The 27,535-nt window shown below is 45.0% G+C and overlaps 1 protein-coding gene across 2 annotated transcripts in view; it reads right to left on the reverse strand.

Annotated features, from left to right (window-relative positions):
* Positions 1-27,535, reverse strand: part of POLE (DNA polymerase epsilon, catalytic subunit) — a 153,857-nt gene that overhangs the window by 54,372 nt on the left and 71,950 nt on the right. For both annotated transcript variants that reach the window (XR_015061403.1, XM_085893868.1), the window contains exons 16-35: positions 26,060-26,167; positions 25,214-25,342; positions 21,616-21,718; positions 21,335-21,481; positions 21,028-21,173; positions 19,698-19,846; positions 11,222-11,314; positions 8,618-8,762; positions 8,292-8,449; positions 7,761-7,956; positions 7,370-7,584; positions 6,859-6,961; positions 5,681-5,761; positions 4,859-4,981; positions 4,390-4,653; positions 4,055-4,264; positions 3,782-3,925; positions 3,123-3,263; positions 2,844-2,997; positions 1,522-1,628 (exon numbers count right to left, since the gene is read on the reverse strand). Coding sequence is in view for 1 of the 2 variants with exons in the window: in XM_085893868.1 (XP_085749994.1) it covers positions 1,522-1,628; positions 2,844-2,997; positions 3,123-3,263; positions 3,782-3,925; positions 4,055-4,264; positions 4,390-4,653; positions 4,859-4,981; positions 5,681-5,761; positions 6,859-6,961; positions 7,370-7,584; positions 7,761-7,956; positions 8,292-8,449; positions 8,618-8,762; positions 11,222-11,314; positions 19,698-19,846; positions 21,028-21,173; positions 21,335-21,481; positions 21,616-21,718; positions 25,214-25,342; positions 26,060-26,167 (2,916 nt within the window). In the remaining variant the exon portion in view is untranslated. The remainder of the gene's footprint in view (positions 1-1,521; positions 1,629-2,843; positions 2,998-3,122; positions 3,264-3,781; positions 3,926-4,054; positions 4,265-4,389; positions 4,654-4,858; positions 4,982-5,680; positions 5,762-6,858; positions 6,962-7,369; positions 7,585-7,760; positions 7,957-8,291; positions 8,450-8,617; positions 8,763-11,221; positions 11,315-19,697; positions 19,847-21,027; positions 21,174-21,334; positions 21,482-21,615; positions 21,719-25,213; positions 25,343-26,059; positions 26,168-27,535) is intronic.

Here is a 27,535-nt window from a genome sequence, read left to right on the forward strand (position 1 = left end):
AGAAGCGAAGATAGAATTCTTCTTACATTCGCTTGTTAAATATATCAAATTAAAGTCTTTTTGCGATTAAAAAATAAATATTACCTTAACATTACCTTCACAACAACAACTACACCGTCAAGAACAGGATCTCATCTGCAAAAATAAATATTACCTCAACATTACCTTCACAACAACAACTACACCGCCCAGAACAGGATCTCATCTGCAAAAATAAATATTACCTCAACATTACCTTCACAACAACTACACCGCCTGGAAAGTCTCATCTAAAAAAAAAAAATCTTCAACATTACCTTCACAACGCCAACTAGACCGCCTAGAACAGGATCTCATCTGCAAAAATAAATATTACCTCAACATTACCTTCACAACAACAACTACACCGCCCAGAACAGGATCTCATCTGAAAAAAAAAATCCTCAACATTACCTTCACAACGCCAACTAGACCGCCTAGAACAGGATCTCATCTGAAAAAAATAAATATTACCTCAACATTACCTTCACAACAACAACTACACCGCCCAGAACAGGATCTCATCTGCAAAAATAAATATTACCTCAACATTACCTTCACAACAACAACTACACCGCCTGGAACAGGATCTCATCTAAAAAAAAAAAATCCTCAACATTACCTTCACAATGCCAACTAGACCGCCTAGAACAGGATCTCATCTAAAAAAAAAAAAATATTACCTCAACATTATACCTCAACATTACCTTCACAACAACAACTCCACCGAGAACAGGATCTCATCTAAAAAAAATAAATACAAGAAGCGAACGTAGTATTCTTCTTACATTCGCTTCTGACTTTACCTATAACTTGTTCACAACTGTATACGCAATTTCCGGTTACTTCGGCCTGGATTCGGGATCAGCAATCAAACAACGTAAATCACAATTAAAAATGATTTTTTGCTGATGCGGGAGATATCTTTATTAAAATTAGTGGAGGAAATATACACTATGTCTGATATTATTTGGGTCTTTCATGTCTCCGACGATGCCTTTATCTCCCGGCATGTATCATTCCCCATGACAAAAACCGGAAACAAAAAAAAACCAGAAGCAAAAAAAAAACGGAAGCAAAAGGGTCATAGCCAACGACACGGATTCACAATTGCCAGGGTATTGTGTTGTTGTTGTTTCCTATTCTCTCATGTGCATGCGTTAAGAAATATTCACAAGATAGAAATAAAACCCAATCGTGTTTATACACCGCACAGCATTTAAAAACAACCGGAAGCAAAAGGGTCATAGCCATGACACGGATTCCAAATTGCCATGGAATTGTGTCGTTTCCTATTCTCTCATGTGCACGCATTAAGTATGAAGCTCACTGTGTTCGCTATTAACTCTGGGGGGGGGGACACTTATTCATGAAGTTCATGAAGTCAGTGCGAGTTTGGATCGAGTGTAATTGAGCGTGGAGTGCACACAGAGTAACGAGCAATCAATCCCACCGCGGTACTCTTTGGACCTTCACAGCTCAGATTTTTTTGAAAGAAAGTACCGTGTCGAGAATGAAGATGGAAGCTTTCCTTTGTGCAGGGAAGAAAAGGCCGAACATTGCACGGCTTGCCCAGCACTGATGAAACAGGTACAAGTGCTTGATACTTCCTGCAAAAGAAGGTGCGAGTACGGTCAACACGAGTGCTCGGCCTTGACCATGCACGAGGAAATGTTATCAACGGTGTTCGGTTTAGGGTTAGGGAGAAAGCAAGGTTGTGCTTATCAGAGAAAACAGTCCAGAAGTACGATTCCACACCAATTTGTGGAAATTATTCATGGAATTCCAGGAAGTTTCAATGTGAGTTTTTGATCAGATTGGGTTGGCCTGTTTAGTGTTCCCACTGGTGTTGGGAGCCCAGGTTTCAAATCCCATATACTGCGTTTATCCATCATTTGTTAATGGCCTTGTAGTCTCTTGTAAAGGTACACTGGATACTTACGAATATCTTTGTCCCACGTGGCATTTATACATTTTGAAGCTCCTTCATGGGTGATAAGCCACAAGCACAAGGAGATAAACCTTGAACTGCAAAAACATTTCATGAACACTCATGCAATAGTGCTCGTCGCAGATGTTGTTTTCACTTTACATCTTCATATGAATATCAACAGGTGCCCTGAAAATACACAAGGAGCTGATGCTCTAGGTCCCCTCCTTTTGGGTGGTATGAGGAACAGATCTGTATCATATGAAAGATAAATCTTGAACGGTTTTTGAAATATCACGTGCACAAGCCAAGTTATCAAAATGATTGCCTTGGTAACATAATTCAGCCAATCACCGCCGCCATCTAATCAGGTTGAGCTAATGTCATGAGGAAATACATCTACAATATGAAAGCGAAATGTTCAACGATTTTTGAAATGTCACGAACACAAAAGGACATGGACAGATGGTCGGTCGTTCGGTCGGACGGACGCTCATTTTAACGTCCCCAGTCTCCGACCTTGTTGGACGGGTGTAGACGGAAAACGTGATTTTGCTGAATTCCTCAGGAATGGAGATCGTGACGTCTTGTCCGTAGTTTCGAATGAAGCATGCGATGTTGCTCACGTGTTTCTGCCTAAGATACCATGTGGCTGCTCCCGAAGAAATCACGATGAGGTGAGTGAGCTTGGATTGCATTTCCCGTTACGTTTTACATTCGTTTCGTAACGAGGGAAAGTACAAATTACATCGTGATCGGATCAAATAACTCACAGCTTTATAAACTCCACTTTTGCTCCAAATCAGTGATGAAAGCAGAAAAAGCAACGATCATTGATCACATGTCCAAAACTTGAGGGCGCTTAAAGGGACACGACAAGTCAATCGAGCCGTACCGGGTTCAAGGTAAGAAACCTGTGCCAGAGACTTCATTTCCAGGTCCTCCAATGCAAAAGTCTCCACCTCTCGGGTATTGGGAGCTCGACCCGAATGGCGCTTCACCGAACATACACAACCCAGCTGGATGAGGGCACGGAACAGCAGAGGGACCTGATATGAAAAGGGGTAGGATATAAAAAAAAAGAGAGAAAAAGTGGTCACTCGTTTAAAAATAGACGGAGCTCATTGGGTGCCCAGCGTGGGCTTCAAAAAGACCCCCAAGGTGTTCCGCTAACCTGCGTCTCATACACCCCTTCAATTTGTGGACCGGCAAGCTCGGCGAGAATCCGGTTGCAGCTTGCAACCCAAGTTTCCTCCGGCATGGAAACCTCGTAGAGGTACGGTGCAGGCCGGGATCGAGGTAAAGTCCGATTCACCTGCAACAATAAAGGAACAATAGAGTGGTTCCACAGTGGTTGTTATAATGAAAACCTTATTTTTGTTTTAACTAAACATAATGTCAGATTGCCAAAGATAAATTTGTTACACAACAGACTATTCTAACAGTGCTTTGCATGATTCAAACCTTTACTTGTTTTATTTATTTATTTATTTTTTGTATACAGTGTTGAGGCTCGTAAAGAGCTAACACACAGAACGTATAACAAGAGGAGTAGGAGGCAAGAGGGGCCGGAGAGGGAAGCACAAAATAGTGGTGAACAAAGACAATCGGATATCTGTGGAAGGGAGAGGGATGGGGCCGGGTACACGGGGTACACGAGGTAAACTTACACCAATGGCTGAACCTTTTATCCCCTCTCATCTCTGCTCCGTATTTTCTCCATGAAAAGGCGCATTCGGATTACTCTTCCACTTACGGAACCAACACCTTTAGTCCCAAAATTATGAAGCATCCTATCTTTGGCAATTCACCTCAGCCCCCCATGGTCAGCACCTTACGATAGCTGTCATCTTCAGTGAGCCGGGGACTGTGCTGGTTCACATAGAATACCCGAGGGATCTGGACTCGGAAGGCATGAAGCTCTGATCCAAGAAGAGCCCAAAGACGAAAAATCCCCGGACTGTCTGTCTCCACCACCTGGGATGTTGGGGGTGGGTGCGGGTTGGGAAAGGAAATATTGCGATGATATAAAAATCAATAAAAGAAGCGCAATCCTCAAAACAAAATTCACACTCGTTCCGAAAGCCTCCTTAAGCAAGCACTCACCTGGACAAGCTGCCAGGCAGAAGTCAATATGCAACGTGCAGTGCGCTGCAGGTAATTCCCAATGCCTGCACTCAGAAATTTGCGAGCATTTCCGACATGTCCTGTTGCAGTTCCACCATCCATCTTGGAGTACTTGGCTCGGGACACCCTCTGCTGGGCCTGGATTTCCCATTTCTTCTTGTGAAACTTCAGCCACGCAAGTTTCCCATCCTGAAAGAGGATTTCATACGAGTGGACACAACGACAATGTCTCCATGTATTGTTTCTACCACCTCGCACACCTGCCTTTGCCCACCCTTCCCCTCTGATCTGATCAATCATTCTGCTTTATTTACCTTGGTGATACCAAAAGGTGGGGGGCTCCCCAAAATCTCTCTCCATGACATAAAGGGGTCAACTGTTCCAGATTGGACCTTTTCAGATCCTTTTGCCACTGACAAGCCCCTCTTCTGCTTTGTACCAGCCATGACACAGGTGCGGGGTACAGGTGGGGATGCAGCAGACGCACCATTGGTGACATTCCCCTTTCCATCAGCCAAGTCCTCAACATCAGCAACTTGGGAGTCTTGAGTCAATTCGAATGACTCCGCTGCTGAAACCTAATGATCACATTTTCGAGAAAAATAAACAAAAAAAACAAAACAAGGATTTTGGGTTTTTACAAACAGAGGTATCTGCTTAGCATTTATTTTTCTTGTGATAAAATATCTATTGGTTGTGCAGCCAATCAAAATAACGAATCATGCAAAAATAAAAACATGGCATCTCCACAAATACAGGTGAGGACACGCCTCACAAGCTTACCTGTCGGATCGCAGTTACGGAGAAAATTTCACCGATTTTCTTTTGCTTGTAAATATCGTTCTTTTCCAAGAGCTTCTTGTGAAGCCAGTCTGGGTGTCGCACTCGAGGGACTGGATTTTTAATCTGAAGGGAAGTATGTTCAGGAACCATCATCAGCCGGATCGATTATCGCTCACATCAAGGTTCGACCTCCGTCGGTTGCATCAATAATTCAAAACTGCTTCGGTGTGCATCACAAGAAACATTAAGCTGGCCGTCTCGTAAGTAAATAAGAGTTCTTGTAGAAAGCCACTCAAGCAAAATTGATTCGTTGCGCTGGTCAGTTTCATGAATGAAAGATGGAACTGCACAGGTGCGAGAGGAAGCGCGAGAAATAGGCCCGACACCTCGCGGGAATCGAGGGAAAAGCAAAAGTTAAATGACACGGGATGGAGAGTCCATAAAGCAGGGCAAGGGGAGATAAAGGAGCAAGGTAGGCCTAAAGGCTGAAGTTGATGCAGCTGATGTTTCAGGCGTGAGCCCTTCATCATAGCAAGCAAATGTTAGCCCCTCTTACTTCGTCTAAGAGCTAACATCTGAAACGTCACCTTCATTTTGCTTCCCACGGCGGTTAGCATACCTTTGTCATCCTTCAGTTGATTGAACCTATCCTTTGAATTATCTGGTGACACAGATTGCCTCGAGCTTTGATAAAGTCGAGTGGAAGTTCGTAAATGGTTTTATGATGAGGTGCAAAAACAATTCCAACTTGTCTCGAATGTAAGTAATCAGAGGCACTCCCAGAACCGGGCTGCCTTTGTTCACATAAATCTGAGAACTCACCTGCTGAAGAGCTGCGGGGATGGTAATTATCTTCTGAATGGCACTGGCAAGGCGTTCAATGTAATACTCCCAGTCAAGCACCTGGTTGGTAGATATGGTATGAAGGGTGAAATGGTTATATATTATACTTGGAGAAATCACCAAGCAACAACTGTTTAAGATATACTTAAAGCATAACAACACAGTGGCAAGGAGAGTGGAGCGACATTACGTATGTTAAAAGAGTTAAAATCATCCGGAGCAAGGTAGGCCGAGAGGTTGAATTTCAAAAGCATCTGGAAATTGTGTTAACAGTAGGAGAAAATACACCCGAGCGGGTTTGCCGGTCAGCTCGGATACAAAACTTGCTGCAACCGAGTGTTAATCAACCTTAGCGACGATGAAAAGTGAAAACAGAATTTAAATTGAACTTAAAATAACTGCGTGAAGCAGTGTTGAAGTCAGCGGACCTCGTGTTTCCCAATAAACAGGGCCAGACGACAGAGGTAACGAGAAACTAGTTGGTGGAATTAAATCTTCTTAATAATCCCGATGAAACCCATTATACATTATAGCCGTCTGATGCTTCCTTATAGGCCATTCGACCAATCGGTCATTTTGCACTTGATGACCCTGTGACCTTGACCCCGAGGCGAAAATGCGAAAAAGGGCTCAGACGATGTATAGAGAACAACTAGTATTATCATCGTGTCAAGTTAGAACTCAATCAGCCGAGTCGTCTCGGAGGAGATAGAAAAATAAAAATTGTTGACAGACGGACGGACGGATGGATCTGAGGACATCGAACAGTTATATTAGGTCAGCAAGCTGACCTAAGAACCATCTCACGATGGGATTATCAAGAGAAAAGCATGTCTGTGCCACGGACTTCAGAAAGAAACTGAACTAGAAGCCCTGATTGATTTGACTGAACCACCTCTATTCCTCATCTTCCCATCCCCACCAGCTCCATCCCTCAACCTCCCCACGCCAAACCACCCTGATCTCTCACCTCCCCACCCCCACCACCTCTATCCCTCAACCTCCCCACCCCGATCCCTCACCTCCCTAACCCCAACCACCACAATCCCTCAACCTCCCCAACCCCAACCACCCCATCCCGAAAACTCCCCAACCCAAAGCAACCCCACCCAAACCCTCCTACCCACCCAACCCCCGCCAACATGCAGAATTCTCACCGATCGAATGTCAAAGTCCTGCTGGGAAGATGACCTGAGCCATTTTTTCAAAAAGTGTTTCCGTATGCTCGGCTCGGCCTGGAATATGGCCAACGGGACTGCTCTGCAAGAGCAAATGTAGAGAGGAAGAGCAAAGGAAGGAAAACACACACGGCTGGCAATGACAAATAAAACAACAAAAAAAAAAAAATATATATATATATATATATATATATATATATATATATATATATATATATATATATATATATCAGCATAGCGGACACCAGCTCACGTTACACCTTTACCATGTTTTATTGCCCTTCATTTGGAAAACATTTTCAGTAACTTGAAGCAGAAGGGTTCGTCGTGATTCGATCAAAATTAAACTAAATCTATTTCTGCTTCATTGAATCAACGAAAAATAATTAGACATCAATCAGATGTAATAAATAATGAATTACAACTGGTCACGCCGAGTGCAATATGCCGAACTATCATAGATGGGATGCCCCCGCTCGCCAAAGAAGACCTTTCGGTGACGGGAGCACCGTCGGGCTTTCGACTGATGATGAATCGACAGCTGAGCCCAGCATCGCGCACCATCTGATCGCCCAGGAACTCCGCGAGACGCCGCGCCGTGCTGAGGGACGTCGACTTCTGTTCGCCGTAGTCTGCCAGGCAGCGGGACATCGAGCGGTTTTCAACGACCAGTTCGAAGAGCTCCGAATCAGGCATGTTCTGTGCCTGGAAATGAGAAGAACACGGGTATTCATGGGGTCTACGGTTAGAAGGGTGGAAAAGGGAGAGGGGGTTGAGAAGAGCAGCAAAATGTCAAAGAATATTTTCTCGACTGAAGTCTTTATACAAATTGGAAGTTCGTCTCAATCCTGTTTTTAAACAAAGTCAAAACCAGGCCTCACCTTGCTGTATAGGACATCGAGCCAGTAATCGGCCACTTTGGCTACAGATGCGTAGACTTCCTCCAGGGTAGAGCCATGCAAGAAGGACTCGAACACGGATGACTGGAAGATCTTTATTAGTTGAAGCTCTCCACGCCGCTTAACCTCAAATCCCTTGAGTTCGGCCAGGGAGCCGTCCTCATTGAACACAGCGTATCTGAGGGAGTCAGTAAGCATCGATGGGGGGAGGTTGCAATGTCTTCAGGTCGAGTTAGGCAGGTGATTATGGGATTATCTTGTTGAAAATAAATCAATCAATCTGCAAACAACTCTATTAACTACAAGGAGCAAAAATAAATAAAGCAAATAATAAAGGTCCTGCCGAACGAGCAAAACAAATCCAATAAATCGATTATGACATGGCTAAGGACGGTTCTCAACTGCAGGAAACAGTCACTTCATATTCTGCTGAAACCAAACACAAACTCTGTTATAAAATCGAGGGAATATTTTATACATTACCAAAAATAATTGACGACGAATAAAGCACACCTCTTTTTCAGCTTCTTTCCCTCCTCTTTTGAAGCAGGGAGAATCATTGCAAGGTAAGGTCCATCCACTTCAAAAAATATCGAGTTTTCCGAGCGCATTTCGTACGTCACTTTGACAGGATCCACCAGCTCCTGATACTGGTGATTCGTGAAACCTTCCTGTTGTGAAATGAGGAATCGACATGGGATACAAGACCAACAAATATTCTTGATTCGCTTCACGGTTGTCATCTGACAAGAAAGAATACTTAAACGATTTAAATTCAAAATGTGTCAACATGAAATCCATCTGCATTGGGTGCGCCACACTTTACATCCCCAACAAACCTTCACCATGAGGTTGAGCATAGCTCCAGGGTAAGAGATGGTTACTTGGGGCCTTTTTGTGTTTGAAGTCTTAACAACGAAGTTCTCAGGGAAAGAGTTAGGGAGAATGCACCAAATGCCATCAGTGTCTAACTCCAGAGGACGTCTGACAGAAACACGTGCATACGATGGAGGGTAGACGTCAATGTGACAACGCATGTGGAAGTGAGATCTTCTCAATTAGTGATTGCTATGATAAACAAATCATGTTAGCAACATGATGTTGAGCACCATGGTGCACAATTCACACACTAAGGAAAGAAACCATAGAAGGCACAGGCTGGTTCTGACCCAGGAGGAAGGAGGCAAGGCCGTCAGACCGCGGTTTGCATTCCTAAATAGTGCAGCGAATATCAAAATGACGGAAATCAAAGAATTTTTTTTTCATACAACAGTTAATGGAATAATGGAAACGTTCCTAACGTCACCATTTCACATATAACATTTCATTTTTTACCTTCTCTTTGATTAATAACACATATTCAATAACATAGTATGTATAAATAAACAAACAATTACCAGTCAAATTTCAATAAAAATAAACCTCTTCATCAGCAATCGAAGTTGACGGTACATTTTCTTTTGCTTCCTCCTCCTTCAACGATCGGAGGCGTTTTTATTGTTCCTGGAGAGAGGCATTGTTTCCTTTTGGTGTCCATGTTGGCCCACGTTTTAGGAAAAAAATAAAAAAATTCTTTTCATTATGAGGGAAATTCCAATTTCGGGAACTCGGGGAAAAAAAAAAAAAAACCGGGAACCATCAGCGATCTCCGATCACAGCCCTCGAGTTCAAGATGGTCGGCATCGTAGTCGGAGGCAAACTTAATAACCCAGTAACATCAACGCACGTTCACCAACCAGCATCCGTTCAACGAACATTGTGTAACTTCACTTCTAAGGTAACACTTTTATAATGCCTCTTCACAGATCCACAGTACAGTATATTATATATATATATATATATATATATATATATATATATATATATATATATATATATATATATATATATATATATATATATAATCTTTACGTGTGAAGAAAAGTACAGAAGGTCTTTCGGCGATTTTGCGATCTTCCGATTTGGTACTTCAGCGATGTATTCTGGCGTCTTTATTGGTCTTCTAATTTCTGAAAATGCTCGAGATTATGGCTATTAAAACGACGTGCATGTAGGTTGAGGCGATGCAAATCAAATTGGGTCGTGGTATTAATAACATGAAGGCGTAAACAGGAGTATTACTGTTTTACAAAATGAATCAGCAGGGATTAGAGGTTGACATTCTGACGGGACGTGCCATCTCCACCATCTTGTTTGTACTGGAAACGGAACTGTTACCAAGAGCGATGAAAAAAAATCCAGGACAGAAATGGAATTTGTCACTGGCCAAAGTTTCTGTCGTGTTTGCACTTATGGATGACCTAACAATGGTCCTCCATAAATACTGATGCGAGTGCAGGAGAAAAAGTGTTGTTATGTGGCGACTGGAAATGTTGACGCAGGCAGACAGGATGGCATATGAAGTAAATAAGTCGAGAGTGCGGTGATGAAATGAGATGCGATGGATCGTGCACACAAATTCCAACTGGGAGGAGGGGTGTGACCCACACGAGTGGAGTTCTCGGTGAAAAAGCAGGGAATGTGGTGCATGGTGGACCTTGGTTATGTGAAGACAGAGAAAATGACGGAACAAACAAACAAACAAACAAGCAAACAGACAGAAAGCGGTGAAAACATAACCTCCTTCACCTTCGGTGGCGGAGGTAAAAAGGGGCTAAAAGTAGTAGTTTGGAGGTTCAGTCTAAATTTGGAAGAAGCTTGTGGAGATGCAGGTAGTGGACAAAAAAAGGAAACACCAACAGAATGTCACTTAGTAGGGTGTTGGACCACCACGTGCATCAGAGAAGTGGAGGTAGGAGGTGTGAAAGAGTGTTGGCATGGCGTCAACAAGAGTCTGGAACTGTTCTGTAGGAATGTAGCACTATCTATCGCAGTGTGTGTGTGTGTGTGTGTGTGTGTGTGTGTGTGTGTGTGTGTGTGTGTGTGTGTGTGTGTGTGTGTGTGTGTGTGTGTGTGTGTGTGTGTGTGTGTGTGTGTGTGTGTGTGTGTGTGTGTGTAAGAGAGAGATAATTATGGAATTGAAAACTGCTTGACCAATCCCAACCAAATTTTGCATACGTGTTAGGGGTACTCAGGGTCAGGTCATGGGCAGAATACAATTCCCCCGACCCACCCCCACCTGCGAGATGATTATAGAATCAAAAACTATATAAATGTGCATCGTGTAGAGCCTCCCCATGGTGGTGGGAGATGGTATTACAAGTCAGCTGTGGAGATAACTTGCAATTTTGCACTATAAGCCTGGCACCGTAAAAGTGCTTCACTGACCCCTGTTAAAGGTAGGGGGTATTGTGCTCCTGCAGGCAGTGGGTGTTTCTAGTACATCAAATAGGTTATCAAAGATATAATGGGATTTCAAAAACAAGTGAAAGTGTACTCAGGCTCAAACATAGCTGGGAAATATGAACTTTTGGCAACTGAAGGAGGTTGGTGCTGAGATTCACCCAATCTGTTCGATGATCTCTCTCGCCTGAGTGATGATGTTGGCTCCAGTATTGCACACAATGCCAGCCATTTCCATGGAATACCAGCGAGCACTACACATGAACACAACAACAATCATCAATCGCATAAGTAACATTGGAACAACGGTGAAGAACCAAATTACAGAATTGTGTTGGATCATTGCGAAAATATGTTTCACACGAAAATCAACCCAGAGCTGAGAGCATTGTACACGAGATATGTGAAACCAGAGCTTTTTGTCAGGTTGCTCGCGGCCTGAATCATGTGAAACGTAAAGCAAATCAAAACTTCAAACATTGAAAATCATATACAGGATGTGATAATTACTATATGTCTACTTCATAGGGCTCTGCTCCCAATTCTTCGTCCAAAGGTAGCATGGTTGAATATTCTAAGCGAGCCATCTAAAGAGAATGAGGATACCCTACAGAATAATCTGGTCTTTTTATTTTGTTGCTTGTACCTCTTGGGAGTTGTATCGTAAGTTTTACAGAAACATTTCTTTCACAGGATGTCCTGGACTTTTCTATGCGTCTCCCTGGTTATGGTCTCCTCTGCTCTGACAGGCCTTGAGAGGGAGAAGAGATAAGAAGATGCTGTTAAGAGATACACGCTGAATATGGGAGTGGAGTAAGTCAGTGATCCATGAGAATTAGTCGCCTTGGATGCCATCCGCAAAGAGTTTGGAGAGTAAGACAGGATGCCAGACTGTATCAAAAGTACGAGATATGTCCAGACAGATTGCACTGATCTCATGTCTGACATTGAGGCCTCCATCCATCGTTGGGTTCGTGGAATCACCATATCCAAGGTGGAGTGACCTCATCTGAAACCAAATTGATGATCCAAGATGAGGCTGTTGGAGAAAAGGAAGGAGTTCATATCCACTGCGATGATGGATTCTATGACCTTGCTGCTGATTGGAAGCAAGCTGATAGGTCTTTAGATGAGGTGATCAGTTTTTGCACCTTTTTATCTAATGCTGTGACGGCTGATTTCCAAACAGATGGAAGATGACCCAGGGAAAATAACAGGGTGAAAATGGCAGAGAGATGATGCGTAAGAGCAGCAGAGCAGGTTTTTAGGGCACGTGGGTCAAAGTGGTCCAGTCCAGAAACAGTCAGAGTCGAGGGTTGAAAGAACCTTTCCCACCTTCTCAGCTGCAAAAGACACAGAGTTCAGGTGCAGTTGGGTATGACAGGGAAGGATGGGTACCGAGAGTGAGGGGTCTTCTCAAAAGCAGAGTGGGCTGTGGTGCCATTTGAAGAGAGGAATGGATGGAAGGGGAGCATATATACCAGAGACAGACTTAACAAGGTGAGACAAGTTTGAAAGTTCATTCTTGAGGTTGAACAATGAACAGATGTTGGTTTTTGGCTCTCAAGTAGTGGACACACACTTGTTGCGAACTTTTTGGAATGCACCGAGTTTGCCTTCGGTCGGATTAACCTTCCAGGAAGAGAAAGCAAGTTGTTTCATAGATAGATATAGAGATAGAGATAGAGATAGAGATAGAGATAGAGCAGTTTTCTGTGGATGAATTCCCAGGACGAGTTGACATCAAGGGAAGTCGATATGGGAGACCATCCTGAAGAGAGATGGCTAATTGCAGTCCCTGCCAATCTCCTTGAGTGAACTGCCAGCATTAAGGCAGCTCTCTGAGAATAGCCAGACAGGTGTTGACTTTTACATGCATATGATCAGATGACTTCAGCTTTAAAATTTGTCCAAACTGGACCCTTAATTAACATGTTTGTGCATTGTTTTTGTGCTATTTATTTTCATGAATAAAAGGGTTATTAAGAACATAAAATAATATATAATTTTTCTGTATTCAGAACATATGCCTGGTGTGGGCTTAATGGTTAGGGTGGTGGGCTTGGGATTCTAGGATCCTGAGTTCGAATCCCATGTTTCTGTTGAATTAACACCAGGTGGGGTTGACTAAGCCTGTCATCCTTCCGAGGTTGGCAAAATGAGTGCTAGCTTGCTGGTATCCTGTGTCGGAGTGGCAACCCATCCAGCATTGTACCCAATAGCCAAGGAGACTGCTTTGGCAGCACCAACGCTCGACACAAAGAATGGTCCCAATGATGGATGGATGGATTAAGAACATATAAATAAAGTATTATTTTCCTGTATTAAGAACATAAAAATAATGTATTCTTTTCCTGCATTAAGACCACAAAATAATATTATTTTCCTGCAATAAGAACATACAATAAAGTATTATTTTCCTGCATTAAGACCACAAAATAAAGTTATTTTGCTGTATTAAGAATGTAAAAGAAAGTATTATTTTGCTGTATTAAGAACATGCAATAAAATATTATTTTGCTGTATTAAGAACATACAATAAAGTATTATTTTGCTGTATTAAGTACGTAAAATAAAGTATTCTTTTTCTGTATTAAGAATGTCAAGAAAGTTTTATTTTGCTGTATTAAGAACATAAAATAATGTATTATTTTGCTGTATTAAGAACATAAAATAATGTATTATTTTCCTGTATTAAGAACATAAAGTAATTAATTATTTTCCTGCATTAAAAACATAAAATAATGAATTGTTTTCCTGTAATAAGACCATAAAATAATGTATTATTTTCCTGTATTAAGAACATAAAATAATGTATTATTTTCCTGTATTAAGAACATACAATAAAGTATTATTTTCCTGCATTAAGAGCATAAAATAATGTATGATTTTCCTGCATTAAGAACATAAAAAATAAAGTATTATTTTGCTGCATTAAGATCACAAAAGAAAGCATTATTCTCCTGGATTAAGAACATAAAATAATGTATTATCTTGCTGTATTAAGAACACAAAAGCAATTTAATTTTATTGAGTTATTAAGATCATGAAACATATTAGTCCATGAGCCAGTAGGGTTGGTCAGTACCATCTTGGGGGGAATAATTGTCATTGTGATTTTTGGCAAGGTATACCACCCTCGAGTTAGAAAATATGTGATAGCATTGCATCGGTGGTAGCTTTTTATGTGTTATCACCCTGTTTATATGCCTACACTTAAATAAGCTTTTGTGCAAAATGGCCAGTACAAGGTAAGACATCCTTCTTCAACTTAACATTTTTATCTTGCCAAAACGAAGTTTTTGCAGGATATGTTAGTAAGCTTGTATGTTTTTTTTTTTTGTCTAATCACGTATAAAAAATTCTGCAGAGCACAGTTATCATCGAAAATTTTTGTAACTTCGCATATCAGAGGCCTATAGAGGTCCCTTTCAGCGCATAAAATTTTGAAGGTCAAGGTCAAAGGTCAAGGTCACTTTGTCGCAAATCAGGGGTCTACGAAACCCTTATTTTTTGAGTAATTTTGATCGGATCGTCTTCAAACTTCATGGGAATATTATAGTTCATGGTCTGGCGCTCAGCTGATTAATTTTTGGTGGCGATTGGCCTTGACCTTCATAAGTTTTTTTTTTGTTTGTTTGTTTGTTTTTTTTGTCTGTAATCACGTATAAATCACTCTGCAGAGCACAGTTATCATTGGAAATTTTTGTAACTTCGCATATCAGAGGCATATAGAGGTCCCTTTCAGCGCATAAAATTTTGAAGGTCAAGGTCAAAGGTCAAGGTCACTTTGTCGCAAATCAGGGGAGTCGACGAAACCCTTATTTTTTTGAGCAATTTTGATCGGATCGTCTTCAAACTTCATGGGAATATAGTTCATGGTCTGGCGCTCAGCTGATTAATTTTTGGTGGCGATTGGCCTTGACCTTCATATGTTTTTTTTTTGTTTGTTTGTTTGTTTTTTTTTGTCTGTAATCACGTATAAATCACTCTGCAGAGCACAGTTATCATTGGAAATTTTTGTAACTTCGCATAGAGGCATATAGAGGTCCCTTTCAGCGCATAAAATTTTGAAGGTCAAGGTCAAAGGTCAAGGTCACTTTGTCGCAAATCAGGGGAGTCGACGAAACCCTTATTTTTTTGAGCAATTTTGATCGGATCGTCTTCAAACTTCATGGGAATACAGTTCATGGTCTGGCGCTCAGCTGATTAATTTTTGGTGGCGATTGGCCTTGACCTTCATATGTTTTTTTTTTGTTTGTTTGTTTGTTTTTTTTTGTCTGTAATCACGTATAAATCACTCTGCAGAGCACAGTTATCATTGGAAATTTGTGTAACTTCGCATAGAGGCATATAGAGGTCCCTTTCAGCGCATAAAATTTTGAAGGTCAAGGTCAAAGGTCAAGGTCACTTTGTCGCAAATCAGGGGAGTCGACGAAACCCTTATTTTTTTGAGCAATTTTGATCGGATCGTCTTCAAACTTCATGGGAATACAGTTCATGGTCTGGCGCTCAGCTGATTGATTTTTGGTGGCGATTGGCCTTGACATTCATGGTTAGCGCCTGAGGTCAAACATATTTGACCCCAAGGTCAAATTTTCAAGTTTTAGGAACCATATCGTGTAGTACCTCAAATTGAACACCTCGACGAGCGCTTTCTTGATATGTCAAGCTTGAGACATTATGACGTCATTTGGTGACGTTATGAGGCAAACGCATATTTTTCATGGTTACTCTGTAGAACGATTCTCATCGGAATCTCTCGAAGGCAGATATTCCTCAAGGAGTCGCTCCTGGTGGATAGCAGCTCTGTTCACCTCAGTGTGACCTTAAAGAAGTCACACGTGGTCACCTTTTGGCAAGATACAGGTCACCCTGTGGGTGACATTGGTTTATTTTTATATCAGTCAAGCATTAACATTGAAATTTGTCTCACCTTTTGCGAGGATCATTTTCTTCTTCAAGAAGTGCTAAACATGCCTTGGTTGAAAGGTATGTCATTGGTGACACTTATATATCAGTGTCTATTTCCTGTGTGATAAATCATACGGCCTTTAGAAAAGTATTTGTCTATAATTTGCTGTGGAAAGTAAATAAAAATTCTGGAACAATATAATTACATGGTGTTAAGACAATTTATTAAGAAATCCAAAAATCTAAATTTCTTTTTTATATGTTGTATATCAAGATCAGTATAGCAGACAATGTTACCCCACCCCCAAATGAAAAAAAATACCTAATTTGGATGGATTTATGTAGTTTGGTCAATGTCATGAATATTGAAGGATACTTTCCTTGTTGTTATTGAAAGATACTTTCTAAGAATCAAACAAAGGTAAATGATAGCATGTTCATGAACAAGATTAATATTTTTCCCCGTAATTTCTCAAAAAATACAGAATTTCAGGGATTTAGGCACTCAATAATGCACATATGAAGGTATCAAACACCTGTATTACACAATATAAACCAATAAGACAGCAGCAAGATGGTTAATCATGTGCAATCTGATGAATGAGTTAAAGGTGAAAATGAAACACAATCTCCTGTTGTAAGAATAAAATTACAGAATAGAAACACAAATGTGGTATTCCACACTAAGAAGGCCATTACCTAAACCTAATGTGTTGCTGATAAACATATTATCTTATGAATCAAAGATGGGTCCTTTATAATTTCTAAGACATCTCTGATCATATGCACTGATTGTAAGTGATATAAAATGCTCAAGATGAACTAAAAATCATAATTATCCAGTTCTTCAATATCCTCATCTAAACTTTCCCCATCATCTGACTCAAAGATGGATATGTTCTACAATGTATCAGCACTGGACTATCAGTGCCTGTAATTGCAAACACTAGATGCTAGGCTAGTTTTAACAACTGTTTTGAAAAGCAAATAACATGAGCAATATGCCTAACAATTTTCAAGAAGATATAGCCTATAATAAGAGAGAACCATTAGTTTTAAATTGAATGTCTTCTTCTATCTTACGCCGGTTTCAGACAAGTTTATTTTGGGATGGGGTTACTAAACGGCTGATAACACACAAAAGGCTACCACCAACGCAATGCTATCACATAGTTTCTGACTGTAGAGATGTATACCCTGCAAAAAATTATGATGAGCATTATTCCCCTCGGATGGTACGGGTGGCCAAAAATTACCGGGTCTGGCTCATGGCCTATATCATTAATAATACTAATGATAAACTTGATCTACTAATACCATGGCGATGTTGATGATGGCGACGATAAAGACGATTTGATGGAGATTATGGTGATGATAATGTTGGGCAGTTTGAGAGGTTTATTGTGTTAACGAAGCATGTTAATTCGGTGAATAAATGTGGAAAATAGTTCGCCAACCCATGATTATTCAAGCGCATTGACAGTTGTTTTATTTTTTTAATCTGCAAAACTTGCCTCAATAAATTCATCGCGATAGAGCAAATTCACAAAGGGGAAACCCATAAACAGCAAGGCGCTCCTTCCTGTACTTCATTTTAAATAAAATAATTATTTTAAAGATCGATTTTAAAAATCCGGAAGTTTAGCGTTCCTGAAGCAGTCTTATCCACCAACCATCCTTATACATTGTAATATGATGTTGTCGAGTCACAATTTAGGAGGTGTAGGATTTTCATTGATCACCATCGAATGCAGCATCAATCAGCATGGGACATAGCCGTATTAGCGGCCCCTTTACCCTGATACATGCCACACTCTCTCATGCTATATATCAATATATTGCATGGTTCTTGGAAGTATTATGAAGGTGATTTGTTTTTACACAGTCTTCAAATATATATTTCATTTTAAATGAAAGTTTAAAGAGGTTTAAAGTCATATAAATTTTAAAATTCTGTGTTTTACCACCATTTTTACAATGTCTATTGCATCACCCAATCAAATACATTAAATTAGTTATCTGTGTTTGTTGTACATTTCCATTATGACATCCTAAAAAACAGTAAGTTTCCTGTTTGGAATGATCTTCAATTTTGTTTGACTGCCAGGCAGACAGACAGAGTATAAATATTACCTCACCCCTCTCTGAGCATGAATTATAATTCATTGCTCATCAACGACTTTATGAACATGTTTTCAATCCCCTGTAATATTCAAACATGATTACCGAGTACACAAACAGGGTGCCACTGCTTCCATACCTGCATGAGGGACATCAAGGGTTTGAATAACAAATGCATAAAAGAGTACAGCACAAAGTTTGTTGATGAGTATTTTTAGATCCTCGTGGAGGATCTCTAAGTCTTACTCAGGTTGTTGTTCTTCATCTTCTTCTTGTGGACTTTTTTGTTTCACAGCCTACAATTTTCATCGAAACTTCCTGAAACTTGGCGTATATATGTAAAAATACCCTGCGCCGACAGTAACGATGTCCGATTTTGAAAATTCCTCCGAGAAAAAAAGTTATGACGTCAAAATATCTCCGCTAATGGAAATTGCCAAAAAAATTATCTCCGAAACTAGGCAAGCTTTTTGAATTATGTTTGGGGGAAATCAAACAGGGCATTAGCAGAGATGAATTACCACACATACGATACATCACTATGACGTCATATCAATTTTTATGACGTCATTCCTATTTTTTGTTTCACAACCCAGAGTTTTCATCGGATCTTCGTGAAACTTGCCATGTATATGCAGAAAGCCCACGCGCAGGCAGTAACCATCTCCGATTTTGGAAATTCTTCCGAGAAAAAAAGTTGACGTCATAATATCGCCGCTAATGGAAATCACCTCTACCATTATCTCTGAAACTAGGCAAGCTGTTTGAATTTTGTTTGCGGGAATCAAGCCGGGCATTAGCACAGATTATAATTTAATTGCAAACCTGATACATCACAATGACATCATATTCGTTTTTATAACGTCATCATTAAGAGGACGAGGATCTTAGCTCATTTGAGCTTGTTAACCTCCACAATCTTCGAAGATGGATGGAGGTTACTGTTTTCACCCCTTTCTGTTTGTTTGTTTGTTTGTGAACAGTATTACGGAAAAACTCCTCGACGGATTTCGACGAAACTTGGTGGGGGGTTAGGTATGGTCCAAGGATCATGCCATTAAATTTTGGACTTGGTCCCCCCCCCAAAAAAAAAATTGTTAGAGAATTTTTTTTTGCATTTCTACATGTTTTAAGTGATTTCCAACCCCCCCCCAAAAAAAAATGTTAGAGGAAAAAATATTTTTTTGCATTGATACATGTTTTAAGTGATTTCCAACCCCCCCCCAAAAAAAATTGTTACCCCCCCCAACAAAAAAAGAAAAAAATATATATTTTTGCATTTCTACATATTTTAAGTGATTTCCAACCCCTCCCCCCAAAAAAAATTTAGAGAAAAATTTTTTTTTTTTTTTTTGCATTTCTACATGTTTTAAGTGATTTCCAACCCGCCCCCCCCCCCCAAAAAAATGTTGGAGAAAAGAACTATAACTGTCAGCACTGTTGACATCATATTTAATGAATAAGATATAAGGTTCACTTGAGTGACCCAGCAGTATTGGCGGCGGAGGTTTTGCACTCTCCCGATTGCTCCCCCTCTAGTTTACATATTAAACACTTGATGCAGCACTTGGAAGCATGCAGTACATAAAGCACAATACATACCCTGTGCGCATGACATAGCCATAGAAGGAGTTCAGGATGCATTTGTGGGCAAGTTGCAGGGAGTCGTAAAGCACTTCCATATTCCGGCACCGCTTAATGGCTACAGCATCACCTGCCTCCATGGCCTGCACAAGCTTTTTTTTCCAAACCTGCAGCACAGCATTGCACATCATCGCCAGAACGTTGTGACCGAGTTGGCTGTACATTCATCATAGTCACCAAGTCAAAGCACATAAGGTAGACAAACTGCTGGTATGATGCAGTACTGCTACATCACCAAGGAAAAGTACATTTTTGGAAAGCGTTCAACACTGTCTGAGATCCAGCCCTGTGTGCGAAATGTCCAGTAATTGGCATCAAAGGTTCACTCTTGAAGGCATCTTCTTTTCCAGTCTCTTCTCCTTCGAGGTTGAAATCATACAAGGCAATGTGTCAAGACTTATTCTGCTTTTGAAACACACAATGTCTTCATCTATCAGAAAAAAATCCCCAAAACAACAACCTCTGCATCATCTTGCAGAAAACTCCAACATAATATGTCAAACACATCCTCAACCTTGTCACAAACAGGTTGCCAGAGCATCCCAGTCTACAAACACTCATCCAAGTCTCAGATTCTCAAAACTTTGCTCCCATGTGTTCTGCTCTGCATTTTTAATGTCATATGAAATCTTCTTTGAAATTGGTTTGTTTCTCAGAGGTCCTTGGACTCACCATCAGCCATTACCTGATAGTGTAATGAAGCATTTCTCTCCATTATAGGGCAGGGTCCCAAAATTTCACTTGGCACTCCTTGACATAGTGGTGAATGTTGTCACACACTTCATGGAGTCATGACGCCTCTCATGACAGGACATCGAGGCACAAAGCCCGATGCTCCTACTTCAGAGAGATTAGTGAGCATGTGGTTTTCAACCGTTTCACGTCTCGCTGGGCTCAATTTACTCTCCCTGTCATTTGCCACTTCCCAGCCAAAGTAGGCCACACATCATGATCAAACTCATTCCTTGTCCAACTTTTAAAATCTAGAACGTCCACTTGGCTTCACTCATATATCCTGTCTATGCATCTTGCTTGTCTGGTTGTTGCAGTGTCCATTTGCTCTCCACGTATTAATTGTAAGTTTCTTCATGCTGCAGTCCTATGTTGCTTAGCTCTTCCATGATTTAGGGGAAGACATGATTGGCAACGTCCATGAATGATAACTGCATATAAAAAGAATACCTGTGTATGGGTATTGAAATAGTGTGTCCAATAACGGTGGCTACATTTAATTTGTACAAACGAGCATGTGATGAAAATAGAGGTTCCAGGGTGAAGGGGCCATCACCTTGTGTTGACCTTTGAATTCATAGCGACGATCCCTGAAGGCACGAACTGTGTCAACGTAGAAAGAGTTCTCTCGCTGACAGACTGTTGTTTCCCTTTCTTCCAGACGTGTTACTCGTACCTTCTTATATGCTTTATGACAGTAATCTGGAGAAAAGGGGTTGAAACAAGAGCCACAAAAAGAACAGCTGTTGAGAAAGTTGGGCTTAAATATTGGGAGGATGGGGGAAGAGGGGGAAGAAGGGATTGGAGGTGCATCATATCATCATAAAGAAGGCATCACAAAATTGAGAGAGTACGCAGAGTACCAGCAAGTCTTTTCTTCTCGTGCATTGCCTGCTCCTCACGGCTGAGCTGATGAAAAGCCCTGGGAAGCCCAAACTCCTCTGCTGGAGGAAACTTTTCAGACTCGAGCTGATACTGGATACGTTGCAGCTCACTCCGTGTTGCTGGCACTAGGTCCAAGTTCACAAATGCACATTAAAAACGCAGAGCAGAACAAATTCTTCGTGCCAGAAATGGTGTACTCAATGCTTGCATTTTATTTATCAACCTTACAAAGGAGGCAGTAGAAAGATATTGGTCTTACAAAAGTTTCCTCTCCATTTCCACATCATGGAGCGCTGGCACATTGCACCAGGGCGGTTAAAGCTGCATGCAGCACATGTCGCTTCCTCGACCATTGCTGATGGCTGCAGATTAAGGATGCAACGAAGAAAAATCAACCAATTTGCAGAAAGAAAAGAAGGCAAGATTGGGTCAATCAATTAAAAAGCGGCAAAGAAGCTGAGCTAGGAAGGCTAATGGAGGGGTTTGCAGGGGAAGGGGGGAGGGTTGACAGGGTAAGGACTTGAGGGAGGCGTGGGAGGTTGGAGGGCCCAAAGGAGGAAGGGGGATGGGAGGAGGGGGATTCAAAGGAGGAATTTGGGATGAGGATGGAGAGGACCTGAAGGAGGCATTTGGGATGACATTAAGAGTGGACCCAAAGGCAGCATTTGAGATGAGGAGATGAGGAGAAGGGGTGGGGGGGGGGGGGGAAGGGGGGTTTTGAGACGAGAGGGTGCGAAGGAGGCTTTAGAGACGAGGGGGGCGCAAAGGAGGCTTTAGAGACGAGGGGCGTGAAGGAGGCTTTAGAGACGAGGGGGGGCGAAGGAGGCTTTAGAGACGAGGGCGCGAAGGAGGCTTTAGAGACGAGGGGCGCGAAGGAGGCTTTAGAGACGAGGGGCACGAAGGAGGCTTTAGAGACGAGGGGCACGAAGGAGGCTTTAGAGACGAGGGGCGCGAAGGAGGCTTTAGAGACGAGGGGCGCGAAGGAGGCTTTAGAGACGAGGGGCGCGAAGGAGGCTTTAGAGACGAGGGGGCGCGAAGGAGGATTTTGAGACGAGGGGCGCGAAGGAAGCTTTTGAGAAGAGCAGGCATGAAGGAGGCTTTTGAGATGAGGGCCGCGAAGGAGGCTTTTGAGACGAGTGGGCGTGAAGGAGGCTTTTTTGACGAGAACGCGCAAATGAGGAATTTTGGGATGCGTCGGGGGGGGGCGGAAAGAGGAGTCGGGGGAGGGGCCAGAAGGAGGCGTCGAGAACCCGGAAGGAGGGGCCGGGGGTTGGAAAGAGGGGCCGGGGGTTGGAAAGAGGGGCCGGGGGTTGGAAAGAGGCGCCGGGGGGCCGGAAAGAGGCGCCGGGGGGCCGGAAAGAGGCGCCGGGGGGCCGGAAAGAGGCGCCGGGGGCCGGAAGAGGCGCCGGGGGGCCGGAAAGAGGCGCCGGGGGGCCGGAAAGAGGCGCCGGGGGGCCGGAAAGAGGCGCCGGGGGCCGGAAAGAGGCGCCGGGGGGCCGGAAAGAGGCGCCGGGGGGCCGGAAAGAGGCGCCGGGGGCCGGAAAGAGGCGCCGGGGGGCGGGAAACAGGCGGCGGGGGCCGGAAAGAGGCGCCGGGGGCCGGAAAGAGGCGCCGGGGGCCGGAAAGAGGCGCCGGGGGCCGGAAAGAGGCGCCGGGGGGCCGGAAAGAGGCGCCGGGGGCCGGAAAGAGGCGCCGGGGGGCCGGAAAGAGGCGCCGGGGGCCGGAAAGAGGCGCCGGGGGCCGGAAAGAGGCGCCGGGGGGCCGGAAAGAGGCGCCGGGGGGCCGGAAAGAGGCGCCGGGGGGCCGGAAAGAGGCGCCGGAGGGCCGGAAAGAGGCGCCGGGGGGCCGGAAAGAGGCGCCGGGGGCCGGAAAGAGGCGCCGGGGGGCCGGAAAGAGGCGCCGGGGGCCGGAAAGAGGCGCCGGGGGGCCGGAAAGAGGCGCCGGGGGGCCGGAAAGAGGCGCCGGGGGCCGGAAAGAGGCGCCGGGGGCGGGAAAGAGGCGCCGGGGGGCCGGAAAGAGGCGCCGGGGGGCCGGAAAGAGGCGCCGGGGGGCCGGAAAGAGGCGCCGGAGGGCCGGAAAGAGGCGCCGGGGGGCCGGAAAGAGGCGCCGGGGGCCGGAAAGAGGCGCCGGGGGGCCGGAAAGAGGCGCCGGGGGGCCGGAAAGAGGCGCCGGGGGCCGGAAAGAGGCGCCGGGGGCCGGAAAGAGGCGCCGGGGGCCGGAAAGAGGCGCCGGGGGGCCGGAAAGAGGCGCCGGGGGGCCGGAAAGAGGCGCCGGGGGGCCGGAAAGAGGCGCCGGGGGCCGGAAAGAGGCGCCGGGGGCCGGAAAGAGGCGCCGGGGGGCCGGAAAGAGGCGCCGGGGGCCGGAAAGAGGCGCCGGGGGGCCGGAAAGAGGCGGCGGGGGGGCGGAAAGAGGCGCCGGGGGCCGGAAAGAGGCGCCGGGGGCCGGAAAGAGGCGCCGGGGGCCGGAAAGAGGCGCCGGGGGGCCGGAAAGAGGCGCCGGGGGCCGGAAAGAGGCGCCGGGGGGCCGGAAAGAGGCGCCGGGGGCCGGAAAGAGGCGCCGGGGGCCGGAAAGAGGCGCCGGGGGCCGGAAAGAGGCGCCGGGGGGCCGGAAAGAGGCGCCGGGGGGCCGGAAAGAGGCGCCGGGGGGCCGGAAAGAGGCGCCGGGGGGCCGGAAAGAGGCGCCGGGGGGCCGGAAAGAGGCGCCGGGGGCCGGAAAGAGGCGCCGGGGGGCCGGAAGGAGGAGCCGGGGGGGGGGAAGGAGGCGCCGGGGGGCGGGAGAGAGGCGCCGGGGGCCGGAAAGAGGCGCCGGGGGCCGGAAAGAGGCGCCGGGGGGCCGGAAAGAGGCGCCGGGGGCCGGAAAGAGGCGCCGGGGGGCCGGGAGGGCGCGCCGGGGGGCCGGAAGGAGGCGCCGGGGGCCGGAAAGAGGCGCCGGGGTGCCGGAAAGAGGCGCCGGGGGGCCGGAAAGAGGCGCCGGGGGGCCGGAAAGAGGCGCCGGGGGGCCGGAAAGAGGCGCCGGGGGCCGGAAAGAGGCGCCGGGGGGCCGGAAAGAGGCGCCGGGGGGCCGGAAAGAGGCGCCGGGGGCCGGAAAGAGGCGCCGGGGGGCCGGAAAGAGGCGCCGGGGGGCCGGAAAGAGGCGCCGGGGGCCGGAAAGAGGCGCCGGGGGGCCGGAAAGAGGCGCCGGGGGGCCGGAAAGAGGCGCCGGGGGGCCGGAAAGAGGCGCCGGGGGCCGGAAAGAGGCGCCGGGGGCCGGAAAGAGGCGCCGGGGGCCGGAAAGAGGCGCCGGGGGGCCGGAAAGAGGCGCCGGGGGGCCGGAAAGAGGCGCCGGGGGGCCGGAAAGAGGCGCCGGGGGCCGGAAAGAGGCGCCGGGGGCCGGAAAGAGGCGCCGGGGGCCGGAAAGAGGCGCCGGGGGGCCGGAAAGAGGCGCCGGGGGCCGGAAAGAGGCGCCGGGGGGCCGGAAAGAGGCGCCGGGGGGCCGGAAAGAGGCGCCGGAGGGCCGGAAAGAGGCGTGGGGGTCAGCAGGAGGCGTGGGGGTCAGCAGGTGGCGTGGGGGTCAGCAGGTGGCGTGGGGGTCAGCAGGTGGCGTGGGGGTCAGCAGGTGGCGTGGGGGTCAGCAGGTGGCGTGGGGGTCAGCAGGTGGCGTGGGGGTCAGCAGGTGGCGTGGGGGTCAGCAGGTGGCGTGGGGGTCAGCAGGTGGCGTGGGGGTCAGCAGGTGGCGTGGGGGTCAGCAGGTGGCGTGGGGGTCAGCAGGTGGCGTGGGGGTCAGCAGGTGGCGGGGGGTCCAGAAAGGAGTCGACTAAATATCAATATCAACAAAGCAGGATGCAAATGATGGTTGTCAGCTGTGGAGGTAATGATAACCTGCAAGCGATTTGTGAGTATGATGTTTGGGTACATGGCACCAACATCTAGATGGTAGATGAGAGGACACTCAATTCGACTTGGAAGCTCCTGCAGGGCTTTCAGTTTGATACAAATATCTTCACACACCTATGGCAAAGTAGAGAATGTATGAGCAACATTCATAAGAATACAATCCTCGTAAAACAAAGATGCTGTCGTGAACGGAACAATTATTTTGAACAATCACCAATTGCTGTGCATCATTAGAATTGAAAAATAATGAACACGACTAAACAGGAAAGATGGAATTTCAATGACACAATGTTTTGGTTAAGGAGCTGTACCAATTCTTGCTGATGTATTGAAATATAATTAAATGTATGTCACAAATGTAATGTGATTCAGCAATGGCAAAGGGATACGAGTGAAGTACGATTAACTGATACATGTCCCACATGTAACAGAAGCTCCACTGAACCACTTCCATCATTGCCAACCACTCTTGAGCATGTCTCCATTCATCACAAAAAGAATCCACAAAAAGTTGGCATGAGGTTTTATATTTTTTGTATACAGAAATCAAGGCTCTTTGGAGGAGATAAACAAGAGGGAAGCAGGTTCACAGACGGATGATCAAAGGTGAGACAAGGACAAAGGCACACGAGTGGAGGCTTGGCAGAAAGGAAAGAGGAAGGGGGTTGGGGATGGGTCAGTGAGAGAAGAGAGCAGGGATGGGTATGCACATGGGAGAAAGCCTGAGGTAATGATGGGCAGCACTTTTGAAAAAAAATGGAAGAAGGGGCACGAGACAACAGACATAGAGAGGGAGGTGACGGAGACTTGCCAACGACAATCGACACTTGCCTCATCAAAGTTAATAACCTCGTCCAAAGGGATCTTCTCTTCCTCCTCCATTGCATGCCGCACTGTCTGCCTCACTTTACCAATCAGAAAACCAAACGCAGAGGGATTCTGTACACAGAGGTGGAGGACAAAACATGAAGGTTACATATGAACTTTACATTTCTAGACATGAAAAACAAACACACAGATCACCTGTAACAAATCCCACCATATATATATATATATATATATATATATATATACATATACATATACATATACACATACACATACATATATATATATATATATATATATATATATATATATACATATACACATACATATACACATATACATATACATATACATATACACATATACACATATACATATACATATATACACATATACACATATACACATATACACACATACATATACACATATACATATACACATATACATATATACATATACATATATACATATACATATACATATACACATATACATATACATATATATATATATATATATATATATATATATATATATATATATATATATATATATATATATATCTTCTGCTTCTTTCGGCTCGCTCCCGTGAGGGGTCGCCACAGCGGATCAACCGTCTCCATTTTGCTCTATCCTCCACATCTTCCATTGACACTCCAACCACCCGCATGTCCACCCTCACCGTATCCATGAACCTCTTCTTTGGCCTTCCTCTTCTCCTCCTGCCTGGCAGCTCCATCTTCAACATCCTTCTCCCGATATACTCCGCTTCCCTCCTGAGCACATGTCCAAACCATCTCAATCTCGCCTCTCTCACTTTGTCTCCAAACCGTCCTACCTGCGCTGTCCCTCTAATATACTCATTCCTTATCCTGTCCATCCTCATCACTCCCAACGAGAATCGCAGCATCTTTAACTCTGCCAACTCCAACTCCACTTCCTGTCTTTTTGTTAGTGCCACCACCTCCAAACCATACAACATAGCTGGTCTCACTACCGTCTTATATACTTTCCCCTTCACTCTTGCAGCTACCTTTCTGTCACAAATCTCTCCTGCAACTCTTCTCCACCCACTCCATCCTGCCTGCACTCTATTTTTCACTTCTCTCCCACACTCTCCGTTACTTTGGACAGTTGATCCCAAGTATTTAAACCCATCCACCTTCCCCACCTCAACTCCTTGCAACCGCACCATACCACCACCCTCCCTCTGATTTACGCACATGTACTCCGTCTTACTCCGACTGACTATCATTCCCCTTCTCTCCAGTGCGTACCTCCACCTCTCGAGGCTCGACTCAGCCTGCTCCCTACAGATCATGATGTCATCCGCGAACATCATAGTCCATGGGGACTCCAGTCTGATCTCGTCCGTCAACCTGTCCATCACCATTGCAAACAGGAAAGGGCTCAGAGTCGATCCTTGGTGCAATCCCACTTTTACCTTAAACCGGTCCGTCATTCCTACCGCACACC

This window comes from Eptatretus burgeri, chromosome 9 (genome assembly GCF_056783735.1).
Source record: "Eptatretus burgeri isolate ZD-2024b chromosome 9, Ebu_testis_v1, whole genome shotgun sequence".
Lineage (NCBI taxonomy): Eukaryota > Metazoa > Chordata > Myxini > Myxiniformes > Myxinidae > Eptatretus > Eptatretus burgeri.